The sequence below is a fragment of the Kryptolebias marmoratus genome, linkage group LG20 (genome assembly GCF_001649575.2).
Source record: "Kryptolebias marmoratus isolate JLee-2015 linkage group LG20, ASM164957v2, whole genome shotgun sequence".
Taxonomy (NCBI): domain Eukaryota; kingdom Metazoa; phylum Chordata; class Actinopteri; order Cyprinodontiformes; family Rivulidae; genus Kryptolebias; species Kryptolebias marmoratus.
The window spans coordinates 19,985,969-20,003,245 of record NC_051449.1 but is presented as its reverse complement, the minus strand read 5'-3'; the positions used below and the strand labels follow the sequence as shown (position 1 = coordinate 20,003,245).

The 17,277-nt window shown below is 42.3% G+C and overlaps 2 protein-coding genes across 3 annotated transcripts in view; both read left to right on the top strand.

Annotated features, from left to right (window-relative positions):
* The window catches only part of LOC108238231 (angiopoietin-related protein 3-like), a 13,503-nt gene extending 8,345 nt beyond the window's left edge, over window positions 1-5,158 (top strand). For both annotated transcript variants that reach the window (XM_037973011.1, XM_017420184.3), the window contains 5 exons: window positions 780-897; window positions 2,432-2,545; window positions 2,717-2,812; window positions 2,936-3,208; window positions 4,331-5,158. In XM_037973011.1, coding sequence (XP_037828939.1) covers window positions 780-897; window positions 2,432-2,545; window positions 2,717-2,812; window positions 2,936-3,208; window positions 4,331-4,515 — 786 coding nt within the window. In that variant the 3' untranslated portion in view covers window positions 4,516-5,158. The remainder of the gene's footprint in view (window positions 1-779; window positions 898-2,431; window positions 2,546-2,716; window positions 2,813-2,935; window positions 3,209-4,330) is intronic.
* Window positions 5,159-6,132: 974 nt separating this feature from the next.
* LOC108238311 (phosphoglucomutase-1-like) lies at window positions 6,133-14,560 on the top strand. Its single transcript, XM_017420309.3, has 11 exons — window positions 6,133-6,498; window positions 8,265-8,427; window positions 8,674-8,820; window positions 9,711-9,836; window positions 11,435-11,625; window positions 11,729-11,883; window positions 11,994-12,109; window positions 12,189-12,324; window positions 13,613-13,796; window positions 13,949-14,077; window positions 14,279-14,560. The coding sequence occupies exons 1-11, from the start codon at window positions 6,241-6,243 to the stop codon at window positions 14,366-14,368; spliced, it is 1,695 nt and encodes a 564-aa protein (XP_017275798.1). The 5' UTR covers window positions 6,133-6,240; the 3' UTR covers window positions 14,369-14,560.
* The last annotated feature ends 2,717 nt before the right edge of the window (window positions 14,561-17,277 follow it).

Below are 17,277 nucleotides of genomic sequence, written 5' to 3'. Positions count from 1 at the left end.
CATGACAGATAAGCAAACTGACGTGGGTACAAATAGTTTTTACCTTCAGACAAAACGACCTCCTTAACAAGCTTTTCAAAAGAGGTAATAGATCTAGAGTCATTCAGTGACTGAGCGGTCTTGCTTTTTTTGAATCCGAACAATGACAAATGAGGTTTTATAAAGCCGAGGGACCCTATAAGTCTAGAGAGACATGTTAAAAAGAAAACAAAAGATGTCTGCCAGCTGCAGAGCACAGTTGTTGTTTTCTATCAGTACCTGGACCTTTCTTCTTTTTGGTTTTCTGAAAAATGATGCTTTATAATACCTAAAGGTGCATTTTTAAAACCAGAAAGCTCCTCAGTAAAATTATTAGTGTTAATGTGTATAAAATAAATTAAAATAATTTTACAACTCCAATGCAGATAAAGAACTAAGAGTAATCTGAGTTCTTTTAGTCTGCATTCCCATCATGGACTTAACCCCCTCCCAAGCCGGTCAGGAGTTACTGGACCTGAACATGTTTTCCTCCCTCTCCTTATAGTTCACTCTAGCTATTTTCACTTCTTTCCTCACTGGTTTTTAAGTGTGTAGTGTTGAGCCATGTCCCCATTTTCAAAACAAATATTGTACATCTGATCTAAGGTTTATTGTTAGAACTGAAAATATACTTTGAAAACTTTCTTTTTCCATATTCCATAAAAAAAAAACAATCCACACTTCACATTCTTAAATACACAGAGTGGGTGTGCAGATAATACCCCCTAACTAAAGTGTTTCTGTAAAAATATTTTCCACAGCTTACGGCCAGCGTGCGAGCTCAAGAGACTTCTGACAAGACGCCAGAGAGCTCAAACTCGGAAGCACCAACACTCCCTCCCTTTCTGACCTCAGGCTCCAGCAGCATCACAAGCATCAGTAAGATGGAGAACAAAACATAAGGAGGAGAAGCAGTAAATGGCTTTAGAAAGCAAAATGCGGCATACTCCTGAAGATGCTTTACTGCAAATTTACAGCCAGCAAAGCACCACGCTTCTTTGGTTTTCTTACAGCTCATTAATGGACAAAAAGTTTTTTTTTTCATGTAAAATTACAAGATAATAAGGAATTAGAAACAGATATGTCTGTATATATTGTCACTGTATTTTAAGATATTCTACTTTGTGCATTTAGCAATATTCCAAAAACCAAATATGCTACTAATAACAGGATGAAGATGGATGGATGGATGGATGGATGGATGGATGGACGGACGGACGGACGGACGGACGGACGGACGGACGGACGGACGGACGGACGGACGGACGGACGGACGGACGGATGGATGGATGGATGGATGGACGGACGGACGGACAGATACAGCAGAAAAAACTTTAACTCTCTCTGTAAATTGACTTTTACAGAAAGATTTCTCAGTATAAAATCATTAGGTACAAATGTTGCAAAGGTATCCATCCCCCTTAGTAATTTTTATGTTTTATTTCCTCACAACCTGGAATGTAAATAGATTTTCAGTTTGATTATAAGTAATAGACCAACACAAAATACTCCAGATTAATGAAGTTAAATAGGAAAAATCTGGAAAAAGAAGTGTATTCACTCACTCTTTTGAAGCCCCCACCATTACCTTCAGAAGCCACATACAGGGTATAATTTAAAGAAGATCCACTTGAGGGCAAACTAAGTGTCAAATAATCTCAGTATATACCCACCCGTTCTGATGTGTAACGCCTCTCATCGTGCTGAGAGCACCATCCCTCCAGTAAAGCATGGTGGTGGCACCATCATGCTGTGGGAATGCTTTTCATCAGCAGGGACTGGGAAACTGGTCAGAGTTGAAGGAAACAGGGATTTGAAACTGGGACAGAGGTCCACCTTCCAGCAGCACCTTAAACACAAACCAGTGGAGCGATGCTTCAACATCGCTCCACTGGTTTGAGGAGAACCAGTTAAATGTCCTGGATTAGTCCAGTCAAAGCCCAGACCTCAGTCCAGCTGAGACACAAGCAGCACCATCCAACCTGGAGCTGCAGCAGTTTTGGTCATGAAGAATGAAGATGTGGGGGGCGGAAATCTTATTTTAAATTTGTTTGTTTATCAATAAAAATGCTAAATAATAAAAATACTTTACATCCTTAAGTGGCAATGCAATATTATCTTTTAATTTGCAAGTTGTAAGGCATTGTGAAACAAAAAAAATATGCTAAGGGGCTGAATACATTTACAACCCACTACTTATTGTGTCAGAGCTGCTTACAGGAAATCTTTTGTACACGTTTAGAACAAATTTTTCTCAGAGTTTTATTCTCAAACCTTTTCGAATCAGTTATTTAAAAAAGGATTTTATCTAAGTGCTCCACTATGACACTTAACCATTTGAGGATAACCCCTTCTGCTGAATCTATTGGCCATCGTTTTGTGCTTTGCTCAGTTCAGTTTGCTTTTCCATCAGAGCTTGCATCAGACTGCAGCGAGCTGTTCCTCAGAGGGGAACGAGCGAGCGACGTCTACGCCGTCCAGCCCAACGGATCAGAGCGCTTCATGGCCTTTTGTGACATGAGCAGAGGTACGTCATGCTTCAGGAAATAAACTGCACTCTTAAATAACGAACTGATTTACAGTCACTAAATTAGGAGGAGAGGTAAAACTATGACTTAAAACGAAATGTAATAATTAATATTGTGCATAATGCTCAACGTCTTGTGTGAATTTTGAAGCTGGGGTTTTTCTTTCTTAGAGCCTGGTGCTACAGTAATTCAGCGAAGGACTGAGGGCTCTCTGACTTTTGATCAACCCTGGGAGAAGTATGAAAATGGATTTGGAAACTTGCAAAGTGAGAGACTCTGTTCTATGTAAAATTATCTCTTGAAAGGTGAAAAATGAAGCTTGTACAACAGCAGCAGGTCTGCATCACGTCGTCCTGAGCTCTCATCAGTGTGTTTTATCTCTCACCCAGCGGGGTTTTGGTTCGGACTCAGGAAAATCCACTCTCTGGCCTCTCGGGGGGACGCCATCCTTCAAATCCAACTGGAAGACTGGAAACAGAACAAACGCTTTGCCCAGTATAGATTTCACCTTGATGGCCCGGAGAGCAACTATACCATTCATCTTACGCATCTGTCTGGAAATCTGACCGACCCCATGAGCAACCACACAGGTGTGGGGTTTTCCACCAGAGACAGATACAGCAGCCACCAGCAAGAAACCAAGTGTGCCCAGCAGAAATCAGGTATTACAGATGGACATGCAGGAGCCATGATTAAGGCCTTCTTCAGACTCAAGGACGATCTCTTTATAGAGTAAAAAATCAACAAGATGGTGGTCTTTGTGAGGTCTTCAGATTGGTTTTAAAAATGCAGTGGGCTCTTGATTATGTGTGCTGGTTTAAAGGGATTTAAAGCAGAGCCAAGCTAGCCTCATGCCTGGGTTGCTGCGTGCATTGGGTGCTACCTTTCTCAATAGGATCACACCACACTCTCACCACGGGGTTTCTTTGACCAACCTATGCTCTGCACCTGCCATTAAATATCACGCTACACTCAGCGGTGCTTCATTCGCCTATTGGACATGAAGCAAGAAGCACTTGTTCTCATCATAGTTAGTTCTGCTGCATGAGGAGGGGAGAACAGTAGATGTGGTCAAGTCTCTGCTCAGAAAACTCCTTCACCTGCATCCTCTCATGCTGCTGATATATATAGATATATATACTGTAGATGTGGAATAAATTCCACAGACTGAGACAAAGTTATGACCTAGAGCAGACATGTTACCTGTAGCATTGTGGTAGCATGGTATGATCTCCTTAGTATTATCATTGCAGAAACGTGCTGCTGACATACAGATTGTCATGAGGACACAGGAGAGAGTCTTTGGGATGTTGAGTATATAATATAGGAAAAACCTATTTAGTGAGTACTAAGAGCATGGTAGTGTTCATGATTACCTTCACACTGTGGTAGGTTTTCCAAAACTGCAGCCATCATCCAACCATAATATCATGTTATTAGCAGGAATAGCACTGTGCTAGCGTGTTATGATTATCATCCTGTGTTACGTAGATTTTAAACACCATCTGACAAACTTACAGGCTTAATGAGTACTTGGATTATGACAGCTGCACTACTTAACACAGTGGGGTCCAATCCTGGTCCTGGAGGGCCTCTATCCTGCATGTTTTAGATGTTTCTCTGCTCTTCAGTAGGTCTTCAGGTTCTGCAGAAGCCTGATAATCACTCAGTCATTCAAATCAGGTGTGTCAAAGCAGAGAAACACCTAAAACCTGCAGGACAGCAGCCCTCCAGGACCAGGATTGGACACCACAGGCTTAACATCTCGTCTATGCGATTTTTAGGTGGATGGTGGTTCAATCCCTGTGGAGACTTCAACCCTAATGGGAGGTATTTCAACACGAGGCGCTCACAGAGAAGGAGAGGGATCCAGTGGAGGTCAGGACAGAAAGTATTTTCCCTCAGGTTCACCCAGATCTCCATCACCTTCCCAACATCAGCTTCCTCTGAGTCCCGTGCCTCCCGCTGATCTAGCACCGACTTTCTCCAGTTGAACTCTCAATCCAAACCAGGACTAAGCTGTGGCCTCCTCGGGGGAGCCTCGTGCTTCTTCAGAGGAGCTTGAAATGGGACGAACGAGTGATACTGGTGTCTCAGTATCAGTTGATTAAAACCAGAACCTAATCTGTTTTATAGAAGCCAGTAACTATTTCACTCTCTATGTCTTTAATTCTTAGTATTACAGAGCATAAAAACTTTTGTTGTGTTCCTTACATTATGGCTAAATACAGTCATACTGGGAACTGAACATTAGCCAGAAGAAATTGAAACAGGCAGAGTGCTGTGATGATATTAACTCACATTGACTCTCCCAATGTTTGGTTTCAAACATGGTAAACATCTGTTTCCTTTGCTGTAAAATACAGTTTAGGTTTGTTGGTTTAAAAATGATCTACACCTCCACATCAAAAATCTTGGTAACAGTTTAGATCCAGCAAAGAAAAAAAAAAAGCTTTGGCTTTAATTTAAGTACAGACCCTGCGAATATCCATTCCTGCTTTTCAAGCCTGTAACACAGTTGAAACGTTTGAACTGTAAAGCTATTTTTGTAATGTTGTCATTTTTTCTCACAAATCCTGAAAGACAATTTAAAAACAAGGACACCAACCTTTGAAGCTGTCTGATGTTATTTTGTTTGATTCTTCGTCTAAGAATGACTTAAATGGCTAGTTCAGACCTTTTGATCTGAAGGGTGCTTCGGTGAAGAGGTTTTGAACAAATAATATCTTACCTGTTGCAGATAGATCTTTCAAAAACAACAAACAGCGAGTTCGACCAAGACCACGGCTCTGCTTGATCCCCAATACTTATTCTTGACATTTGTCTTGTTCTTTCTCATTTTTGCCTTTAGCATCAGATTCACTGTGATATTTCCACCTAAACATCTTCGCCGAGGATTCTACGCTTGTCTGATTCCACCATATTTGTTTACCTACACAGACTACAGCCAGTCTGAAGTAGCTCAATCATGTGACTCAAGCTTCCAAGGGACGGGTTTTTGGCGGATTCAGTCGAGTGCCATATTTTCATGGAGTTTGGACCCAAACTGTGGATCAGTTTTCTACAATGTTGTTGTTGTGCTTTTAATAACCTCTGGAGGCCAGTGTTGTTCGGTGCGAAAACCTTCTTCTACGATTGTGTTTTGTGTATAATCAGATGCTTTTTGTGCTGCAAACAGACTCTTTCCTAAAGCCACATATATTGGTTAGGTGTTTATAATTATGGACATATAACTCCCCACACTTTCTGTTTTCATAATCAGCATTAGAGCAACGTAAGTATCCTTCTCTGCTCTGATACCTTTGATGAGAGAGGCCATCATTCTTTTTGAACAGCTGCAGCCTTTCACACATTAATAGGCTGCCCTCATAACACCTTAGCACATGGACTCCGACACACCCAAACACACACATACACACCTCTTTGTGACTGGGCCTGCAGCCCTGACAGTGATCTCTCTGCACATGTGTGAAGGAGCGTCTTCAGTTACCCCCCCTGTCTCTGCACACGAGTTTCAAAGGTTATTTTGAGCTGCAGAAGCACCAGTGTAACCCTGTGCCTCCAGTGAAATAAAAAAGGAGGAGTCAAGCTCCTTCCTTTCCATTCTGCAACATTCCTCCATGTCAAGTGACAAGGGAATGAAAGGTCCCTGCTCTCCACAAAGCACATTTCATTGGATCCTCGTCTTGAAACAATGGAGAGTGGTCCTCTGCAGGTGCTGACCGTCCCTACAGCTCCCTACCCCGACCAGAGACCCGGCGTCAGCGGCCTGAGGAAGAAGGTTTACGTGTTTCAGACAAAGAAGAACTACCTGCACAACTTCATCCAGAGTATCTTCTCCTCCATTGACTTACCTGACCGGCAGGGTTCCACCATGGTGGTGGGGGGAGACGGACGCTTCTTCAACAGACCTGCTGTCGAGGTCATTGTTCAGATGGCAGCTGCCAACGGGGTCAGTCAGTGCCGCCGTGTTGTGTTTGCGTGTGCACGCGACTCTTTGTTCAAACGGCCGCAGGCATGTCAGGGTCACCTGCCACGTCACCGCATGTTGTTACCTTTGTGTGATCACTGATCGCATCGAGTGCATGAAGCTGTGACGTGGTGGTGTTTGAGAGACAATTATTACGTTAAATGTTTAAAAGTTTAAGATATGTTCTGCAACACAATAGAAACTCAAACTTTCAGGACGTCAGAAAGGTAGCTGAAGATAAATAAAAGATAATTTAGGAAAAAAGCAACATTCTGACTTACAGAAAAGGAAAAAATACATTAATATTGTTAGTAGTAGTAGTGATAAAGTTCCTCAGATGAGAACCGAACTGTATTCAACTACAGAGTAGAAGTCTAGTTTTTTTCTTTTATTTTTTAACCTTTTATGAAATTGAAGTAAAGCTAATCTGATTCAATCATACTATGAAGAATATATAGAATGATGTATTTACTAATCAGTGCTTTAAATCACATTCATACACCTATGAGGCACATCGGAGGCAATGAAGGGTTAGTGTCTGTTGAAGTTTGCCCAGGGACACTTCAACATGTGGCTGCTGCCAGGATTTGATCCTTTGACTCTCCACTGAGCCACAGCCACCCCATAGTAGTAGTAGCAACCAGAGGAATTGTAATACTGTTTGAAGAAGTCATTGGTGGTGGAGAAGCTTGTGAAGGACAGGGGTGTAAGACTTGTACAAGAACAGAGAGACAGTGTGTGTTTGGAGTGACAGGTGGGTTTAATGTGGGGGTGGGATTACATCAGGGATAAACACTGAGCCCCTTATTGTTCGCAGTGGTGTTGGATAAACTGACAGATAAGGTCAGGCAAGAGATCCCTTGGAATATGATGTTTGCAGACGTGTTTATAGAGAGAGTAAGGAGCAGGTGGAAGAGAGTCTAAAGAGGTGGAGGTCTGCTCTGGTGAAAGTCAGTAGAAATGGATGGAGACAAGTGTGACAGAAAGATCGCTGCAAGAGTGAAAGTGAAAGTTGACAACATGGTAACTAGACCTGCTATGATGTCTGGTTTAGAGGTGGCAGCTCTAACAAAAAGACAGCAGTAGGAGCTGGAGGTGGTAGAGTTGAGGATGTTCAGGATTAGGAATGAGAACATCAGAGGAACAGCTCAGGTTGAGACAAGTTGGACAGTGGACTTGTTGGATAAAGGATATTGAGTATGGAGCTTCCAGGGAGGAGGAAAAGAGGAAGACCTCAGAGAAGGTTAATAGATGTAGTGCAGGAGGAGATGTGACAGAGGAGGATGCTGGGATAGATAGAGGCAGATCATCCTCTGTGGCGACCTCTAAAATGATCACCTGACAGCAGAAGAAGACAACCCAGAATTTTAATTGGACTTTTAATCTAATTAAAAACCTTCCTCCATCCAACTTGAAGGAGCTGGAGCAGAATCACAAAAGTGCTAATACAAAACCTAAAAACACAAACAATAAAGATTGCACCACATGCTAGTAAAAGAAAGGAATGTCTTATTCCGCTGAAGAGTTCCAGCTTGTATTTCTGCTGTGGTTAAATTACACTAACCTTTGGTGTCTAATGCTTTCTTGGTTTAATAAAATAATTATAGAAGCACTTGTTTATGCTAGAACCTGAACACGAAACACCGAACCTGGAAGTCATGGACTTTCTCAGACCTCTCTCCCTCAGATGTAATGGGAAACACTTTCCTCTCAGCCAACTCACACACACCTGTGTGACATTTCTGCAGGTTGGTCGCCTGATCATTGGACACCACGGCCTAATGTCAACGCCAGCCATCTCCTGTGTGATCAGGAAATACAAAGCCATCGGTGGCATCATTCTCACTGCCAGCCACAACCCCGGTGGACCTGATGGAGACTTTGGTGTTAAGTTTAATACTGCAAATGGAGGTATGGTAATATGAGAGAAGGAACAGCCAAGCCAAAAGCCAAGTGCAAAATAGCGTTAGAGATTAAAGCAGGCAACGCGAGGCTGAGTTTAGAAATGCGGTTTGGATGCAGAAAAGGCTTTAGTCGGAGGAATACAGGCTCATCGGAAACAACAGCAGCAAAAATAGTCAGGGAGTTGAAGCTTTACAGCACAGAGCCATACATAGGAACATCAGTGTCATAGCAAACCTTCTCTGCTGCTTTCAGGGCCTGCAAAGGAGGCCGTCACGAGCAAGATTTTTCAGCTCAGCCGGACCATTGAGGAGTTTGCCATTTGCCCCGGACTGCGTGTAGATCTGAAAACGCTGGGAAAACAGACGTTTGATCTGGAGAACAAGTTCAAGCCTTTCACAGGTGATGTGCAGCACGAGTCCGTCGTCAGTCAAGTCAGTTCAGAACTTAAAGAACGGGAAGGAAATGCTGGGGAAAGGGGAAAATGTCGACAAAAGAGCTTGGGATAGTTTATAGTTAGCACTGTACAGTATAAAGTCATCACTGAACCTTTTTTAATATATATATATATATATATATATATATATATATATATATTTAATCCTCAGTCAGTGTCAGTTCACCATGTGACCAAAACATATCACATGTGGACCAGGCCAACAAAGACCCTAACGAGAGGAAGGGAAGGGAAAGTGATTTGCCTGTGAGTTCTATAGCTCATAAACAAGAACAGCTTGACAAAGTTCAAAAGCTCAAAACTCCTTGTTTTTCAGTTTTAACTGAAACGAGAAGTGAAACAGCTTCAAAATAACAAAAAGAAGTCCACTTGTGTTAGTTTGAACTGACTAGGGTTACCATGTAATGGATAACTAAGAACTTTCACCAGAATAAGCTTTACCTGAAGTTGTTAAATGTGAAACAGTGAAGTAGAAGAATTCAGATTGTTTGGAGACACCTGAGTTTTCCATCAGAGATATCAGAGGGGAGGCGGATGGGAAGTCTTTATCCTGCAAAACTCATTTTAAAAACACATTTTCTGTTTTGATCATGTATGACTGAGAGACAGGAAGAGCTGAAAACAAGACTGTGTTCACAGTAGCATCAGGCTAAAACAAAAACATTCATTTTCTGGTTGTAACTGCTTGGTTAGAGAAGGAGAAATGACGTAGTCCTACTCTGGTGATTACATTTGCATGCAGCATTGTTTAAGAAGTGTTTCCTTCTCTTATAGATTTCTCTCCGGTTCTTGAACACCTACGTTTGTTTCCTGTCTTTGTTTTTTCTGTGTTCAGTGGAAATTGTTGACCCTGTTGAATCCTATGCCAACCTTCTGAGGAACATCTTTGACTTTGCGGCTCTGAAGGAGCTTCTGTCCGGAGAGAACCACATCAGCATAAGACTAGACGCCATGCATGGAGGTGAGAGAAGATTACATTTGGCAACGACTGAAAAAAACACATCAAGTTTAGACCTCACTCGTTTTTAATACACTCTGTTGCTGCATTAAAGACCTTCTTCACTAAAATCAAGTTTCATGAAAATACTCATCAGATCTAAGCCTGAGAAAAACAACATCGAATGGTTTGAATGGGTGATAATTGTATCTGTTGGGTTTGAATAAGATAGGCTGTTAGGAGGCCAATGAAATGAGAAACTATTAAAGCCTATTTCCTTTTGTTCCACATATCAAACCTTTAACTATCATATCAAAAGTCATGATTTTGTGTGTGTGCATACATAACTAAATGAAGTTCAACATTCCCTTGACATTACTGCTATTAAAGTACTTGTTGTTGTTATTTTTGTAGCTGCTTACTTACAAACTGTCCATTAAGTCTCAATGTAATTGCATCTTATTCTGTTTTTTGACTCAAATCAAGACGTCTACATTTTTAACTCTTTCTGACTCATGGAAGCTAAATGAAGACGGTCTGAGCCAGGTACCAGGCGCCCACAACAATTCTGTAATTACTTTGAAAGAAAACTTGTCGTGCACATTTTTTAAACACGCTCAAAATTCCAGCAATGGTTAGCGTCAAAGCCAACGCCAACAGCCCCTTAGTACTCAGGCTTCATCCTAGTAAAGAGAGAGGAATTATGGATTTTGAGGTAAAGTTAGGTTATGTACAATTAACACTCCTGTCTATATAAAGCCAGTTTTTTTTACTTTGACATTTCAAATCTGGTCAGAAAAACAAATTTATGTCTTCTCTTCAGTCACATACAGACCACTTTAAGACTAGCAGACATGTAGCAGGTGTGAGTGAGTGGGCGCGAACTGCTCAGCATTTTTAATGTGTTTTAAACAAAGGCGTTAGCATTCAGAGTATGTGTTGGGGTTGGCTCTCACATACTACCACACCAAATTTAAGCTCAGTATCTGTAAAATAAATAACTGTGTTATAGCTGTTTTTGAGTTTGCTAAGGCGGGTAGCTGTCTTGGCCATCTTGAATCTGGTTGACTCCAGACGTTAATCAGTTGTAGATGTATGTCCGATAATTACTCTCTGAGAGTTTCATTCTAGTGATTCATGAGATGTTTTGCTAACAGGCAGACAAACAGACACACATCCAGAGGTTTGTGTTCCAATCTTTATTAGGACATTGTATTGACTTCCATTTGTTTCTGTAGCCTAATCCTGACCCAACCCTAACTCAAGCCTAAACGCCACATTGAGCAGCTATTGAGCACCAAGGAAAACACAATTAGAAGCACACACACAAGCAATTATATGCCCGCCTTTCATGGCAGTGGACGATTAAACAAAAAGAGGTGCTCTTCGGGACTTATTTTTAATTTTAAAAGATAATATAAGCTTGTCAGAAAAGGGGATTTAAACTGATCAGGTTACTGGATTTGTTCTGAGTGTCCTCCTGAATCAGAGCCTACACAGCTGAACCAACACAACACAGCTGAAGGTTGTTATCGGTCTTAAAGACTCCTGCAGTATCACTGCTACTTTCTGTGATCTTGGATTAATCTCCCTCCTCCCTGCCTCTTCTGCCTGCTCTGCAGTGGTTGGACCATACGTGAAGAGGATCCTGTGTGACGAGTTGGGCTGTCCTGCCAATTCTGCCATCAACTGTGTCCCTATGGAGGACTTTGGGGGTCAACACCCCGATCCTCACCTCATGTACGCTACAGATCTGGTTGACAGCATGAGAGACGGACAGTATGATTTTGGTGCAGCATTTGATGGGGATGGGGTGTGTTCATGTTTCAATTTTTTACACTTAAGGGAAACCATTTTGAAATTCTGACTCGCGTCCGTCGTCCGTGACTTCAGACCTCTATGTTTGTGCTCCATAGGACCGTAGCATGATCCTGGGTAAACATGGTTTCTTCGTCACCCCGTCGGACTTCGTGGCTGTGATTGCCGACAACATCTTCTGCATCCCGTACTTTCAGCGGACAGGCGTGAGGGGCTTCGCTCGCAGTATGCCCACAAGCACAGCGCTAGACAGGTAAAACTTTGGCTCAGCGTTCAGCGAACTTTTTGTGAACCACAGCTCAGCCGGCGAAGATGTACTTCATGTCTGTTCCCAAGAATACTCTGTCACTGAATTTCCTGCAGAGTAGCCAGAGCAACAAAAATAGAACTGTACGAGACTCCAACTGGGTGGAAGTTCTTCGGGAACCTGATGGACGCGGGCATGCTGTCTTTGTGCGGAGAGGAAAGTTTTGGAACAGGTATCGCTTCGTTTGGGAAGATTTCTTGGATCAGAAACTTATCTGCATGGTACATTTCATTATATTTATAATCTTTCAGGTGGAGATCATATTCGAGAGAAGGATGGGCTTTGGGCCGTGCTGGCATGGCTCTCCATCCTTTCCACCAAAAGGCAGAGCGTGGAAGATGTTGTTAGGAGGCACTGGCTAAAATACGGAAGAAACTACTTCACAAGGTGGTAGATGTGGGGGTGTCACATCACATTATGCATTTGTTGTTTCTGAATGTCTGCAAATAATGAGTAGTTTGTGTTGGGTATGGAGGGAACTGAAACAAAAGAGTTGTATCTTGAAAAGACATACAGACACATGCAGGTGAATAGTGCACTGTGCTGCCATCTAGTGGACAATATATGTCACTGCATTGTGATGCTCCTTTAAAGCCCATGTTGGGAATGAAATTTAGAGCACTGCTCCATTATCTGATGCATAAAAAAGACAATCACACATTATTCACATAAATTTAAATACTATCAATAGTTCAGTCGATCACATGATAATAGAATAATGCAACAATAATCCAAGACTTAGTGACTTGTAACTATTACTGCAGAATTTCAAGTTATGATGACTCTGGGAAAGACATTGTTTCTTAGTCTGGATGTGTAGTTTTTAGCAGCCCTGGTGGTAGCAGCTGACAATGTTTATGCTCAGGCGTGTGAGGGGTCCTTTATGATGTCCCTGCCTCTGCTGAGGTTGTGACGATCTGGCAAAATGGTCCAGTGTGGGCAGTGAGCACGCAGTTATTTTTTCCACAGAACTAATGACGCCATGTAGAGACATAAAATTTAGGCAAAGACGTCCTGCAAGGTGAATCGCTTGAAGTGTGTTGCAAATTAGTCTCAGCTACTACCACACCAAATTTTAGCCAGAAACTGACTAAATGATAGCCATTTTTAGGTTTTCTAAGATCAGTTTACTGTGGCGGCCATCTTGAACTGGATTGCCTCTGATGTTAATCAGCTGTAGATGTACATCCAGTGATTGCTTTCTGAAAGTTTTATTAAAATCCATTCAGCGGTTCATGAGATATTTTGCTAACAGACAGACAAGCATGCAGTAACAAAAAACAGAGCCAGAGCCTCAATGCAATGTTGACTGCAGTAGCAAATAGCATGAAGTGGACCTGTTAGCTTGGTGTGCATATTGATGTGGATCAAAGTGAGCCAACAGGTTGACTTTAATGTCCTGAAAACCCACTTTTCATGAAATTAAGGAAAACGTAAAAGCTTTCTTTAAAACTGCTTTACATTTAGGGAAACCCAACTTAACGGCTCTCTAGTTAAAAAGTGTGATCATCAGCTATCTTAAAAATGTAGTTATTTGTATTTAATTGAACATTATGCAACTGTTGGTGATACACACAACTCTCCTGCTAACAAGTGAAAAATTCATATACTTACTATAAACGAATCAACGCTTAGTAGTTTTTTTTGTTTTTTGTTTTTTATTAATTTTCCCCAGATACGACTATGAGGACGTGGACATCGATGCAGCGTGCGACATGATGGAGGATTTGGAGATTCTGATCACAGACAAGTCCTTTGTGAAGCAGAGGTTTGCTGTGGAAGACAAGATTTACCAGGTGGAAAAGGCGGACAACTTTGAGTACACGGACCCTGCTGACAGCACCATCTCCAGGAACCAGGTACACAGGACACTCTGTTCCTTTCCTCTGTCAGAACTAATGTTCTCTGTACAGAGGTCACTGGATATTTGCGGGTTTTTTCCTGCACCAGAGCCACTTAGCGTTGCCTGCGAAGCTTCTCACAGTGTGCGCTGGACTTTTGCTCACTGCAGGGACTCCGGATCATCTTCTCTGATGGTTCCCGAATCATCTACAGGCTCAGTGGGACGGGTAGCGACGGGGCAACGGTTCAGATCTACATCGACAGCTATGAGAAGGAACTCATTTTGGAGGACACACAGGTAAAAGCACCAAACAGGGCTGTTGAAAACAGAAAAGACTTTTGTGTTGTTAGTGCCCGTTCGCCTGAGAGGACACACGTTTTCTCCTAGTAAAAGTCATCAGATACAGAGTTTATTTGCACTTGAAACTGCATGAGGACATCAGTATCAGCAGCAGCCAGGCGCTCGTGTCTCTAACTTTATCATCTTTGTTTGGAGCAGGTGATGCTGGCACCCCTCGCAACTATAGCCCTCAAGATATCTCAGCTTCATCACAGGACGGGTCGAAGCGGGCCGTCACTCATTACATGAGGCCCTCCTTTCTTCTGAGCTCATCGTCTTTCGAGTCATGCATCTTTTTGTTATTCTGTCTTTATTTTTTTGTATCAACTGAGCAGCAGATCTAAGTGTGGCTGCAAGAATAAAATGCAACGGGGTGAACGTGGCTGAATTAAAAAAAGATCAAATCTGCAACTCAATAAAAAGCGCTTTAGTTTTGGCTCACCTGTGTGTTGTTCCTCGTGCATCTTTGAGCACGCCTTTTAATTTATGCAGTTTTCCTTTTGTTATGTGTTCAGGAATGAGTCAGAGACAAAACCATCCAAACAGTCACAGATAATGACATGTTTGTATTTTTTTTTAAGAGAAGTTTTATTTTACTTTTTTTAACCATCTTTAAGCCTGATGTCTGTTTTAAATTTGTTTTGCAAGGTGACATTGCATGCCTAGAATCTGTCCATACATACATGTTCTGTTTTGTTCTTGTGAAACTCAGACATGTCTCTTCCCAGTGCTACCTTCCAGCTCCTCCTTTTCCAGGCCACAGAGGATATATAATCCCTCCATCATGTTCTGGGTCTGCCCTGGGTTCTCTTCCCACTGGAAGGTGCCTCCAGACGAAAGCACTCAAACCAAACCCCCTCAGCTGACTCCTTTCAGCGTGAGGGATCAGGTGCTCTACTTTGAACTCCCCTTGACTGATGGAGCTCCTCACCTTATCTTTAAAGCCGAGCTCAGTAGAGGAAATTCACTTCAGACACTTGTATCCAGGATCATGTGTTATTTGGTCATGACACGCACCTCATGACTAGAAATGAGGTTTGAAATGGAGATGAACCAGTAAATTGTGAACTTTGCCTTTCAGCTCAGCTTCTTCTTTACTACAACAAACCAAACCACACCCTTTACTACGACCTGAGTCCTGATCGGTCAGTTTCTCCCACTCCAGCCAACCATCACTCGTGAACAGGACTCTCAGATATTTAAATTTCTCTTCTTGAGGCAAAGACTCACCTGGACGCAGTGGGAGCAGTCCACATTTTCCCGGTTGAGACCAGTAGATTCAAAGCTGACCGTCATCCCGTTGCTGCGAACCACCCCACCACACTCTGAAGACACCAACAGGACCACATCATCAGCAAAAAGGCAGAGATGAGACCCTATAAGGCAGATGCCTCTAATCCTGGTCTTTGTGCCCCACTGTCCTGAATGTTTTAGCTGTTATCCTGCTTCAATTAATTCAATTCTATGAATCAGGTATGTTAGAGCAGGGAAACATCTAAAACATGCAGGACAGTGGACTATGAGGACCAGGGATGGGGACCTCTGCTATAAGGTATTCAATCGAGGCACCCTCCTCTCCATAACTGAGCCTTGAGATCCTGTCTGAACACCACAAACAAGATCAGAGTCACAGCCCCCGGCAGAGAAACTGCTCTGTGCCAAGCAGGAGAGCCCGTCATAAGCCTTCCCCAGATCCACAAATCACACGTGGACTGGAGAATCGAACTCCCATGACCCCCTTAGCAACTTTGCAAGGGTGAAGATCTGGTCCACTGTTCCAGTCACCCTTCTCCTAAAATCAAGATTCCTGCAATTTCTACTAAACTGTGCTTTGTTCCTGAAGACCGCTAAGAGGTGGATTTAAGATGGTTAAGAAAGTGGCACAAAGTTTCCTACCTGAAACAGAATATTTCATTCAACCTGTGCTCACAGCAAACAACACAGCCTCTCTAGCGTTAAGCCTCAAACCATTGAGTCATGCCTACTCCTTAAATAATTGGAAAACCTCCTCAGCGAATAATAACCTGAAATTAAAAATGTGTGTGGGGGGTTTGAGGATGACTGACAGCGTGTCAGCATGAATGAGCAAACTCACAAACAGCCTCGCAAACCGAAACACGCCATTTCAAATCAGAGCTCCAGAAAATTACAAAGAGTGTCGTTCGCCCGATTTCTTTTCTCTCTCACCACGAAGAGCCTCATATTTTACTGTACTCTGAGTTCTTCCTACATATTCTATTCATTTATTTATGTGATTAAACCAAAACATTTGAATGTGAAAACAAAACGGTGCAAACGCAGCCCATCCAGCTCAACCACAAACATCTGGTCTCCCCTCCCAAAGTGAACCTGACATCTATCAGGAGGAAAACATCCAGAGTTTATCAGCCAGACTTGTGGAGGGCCAAAGACGGCAAGATCTCTCCTTCATCAGAATGAAATGAACTGTAATTCTTTGGTGAATGAAGTTTATTGAGGAGACAGAAACATTACGTCAAAATCTAAAACTTTGGAAGCCAGATTGAATGAAAGTAGGATGTTGATTTCTAATACATTGTATGGATATCCTTCCAGAAGTCTTTTGTTCTTTAATAATATGCTTTATTGTTAGCCAGGATTTCCAAGTTAACAACTGCAATTAAATAGAATAAGTTGACTAAATATAGATGTGTATTTATTTGACTTGTATTCAAGAAGACATATCAGTATACATACATATGTTAAAAACAAACATTTTCTGCTCTTCAAAACGATACATTTTCCTTTTCTTATTCAGAATGTGAGTCTCCTCCTTACTGATTGTGATTGAAAATAAAAAAATAAAAATGTTGATTTAACAATAACCGTCAGGTTGGGTGAGTCCAGTCCTTTTTAGCCAGCCGGAATATGATCCGGCTAAAAGCGATGACGAGCGGCTCAGGTTAAACCGTTTGCCGGCGATTGAAGGAGTCGCCTTGAAAGGTGAACGACCTGTCAGAGAAATCTACATTAGTTGTGTTATTAAGAACTGACAACACAGCTGTACCTCAGGGACATGGGAAAATATATGGACCGCAAACCCCGCCCACGTGACGCGCCGCTTCACCAGCCGGCGTGTAAAAGGCGCGGAGCCAGCGTCGAAGTCCCCGGCGGTACTGTCGCTTTAAGAAATCATCTGA

Bases quoted from the DNA above. Each gene is read 5' to 3' on its own strand.
- LOC108238311 (XM_017420309.3), top strand. From the start codon at position 6,241: ATGGAGAGTGGTCCTCTGCAGGTGCTGACCGTCCCTACAGCTCCCTAC. The intron at 6,499-8,264 runs GTCAGTCAGTGC...ACATTTCTGCAG, and splicing joins AGATGGCAGCTGCCAACGGG to GTTGGTCGCCTGATCATTGG. The intron at 8,821-9,710 runs GTGATGTGCAGC...TTCTGTGTTCAG, and splicing joins CAAGTTCAAGCCTTTCACAG to TGGAAATTGTTGACCCTGTT.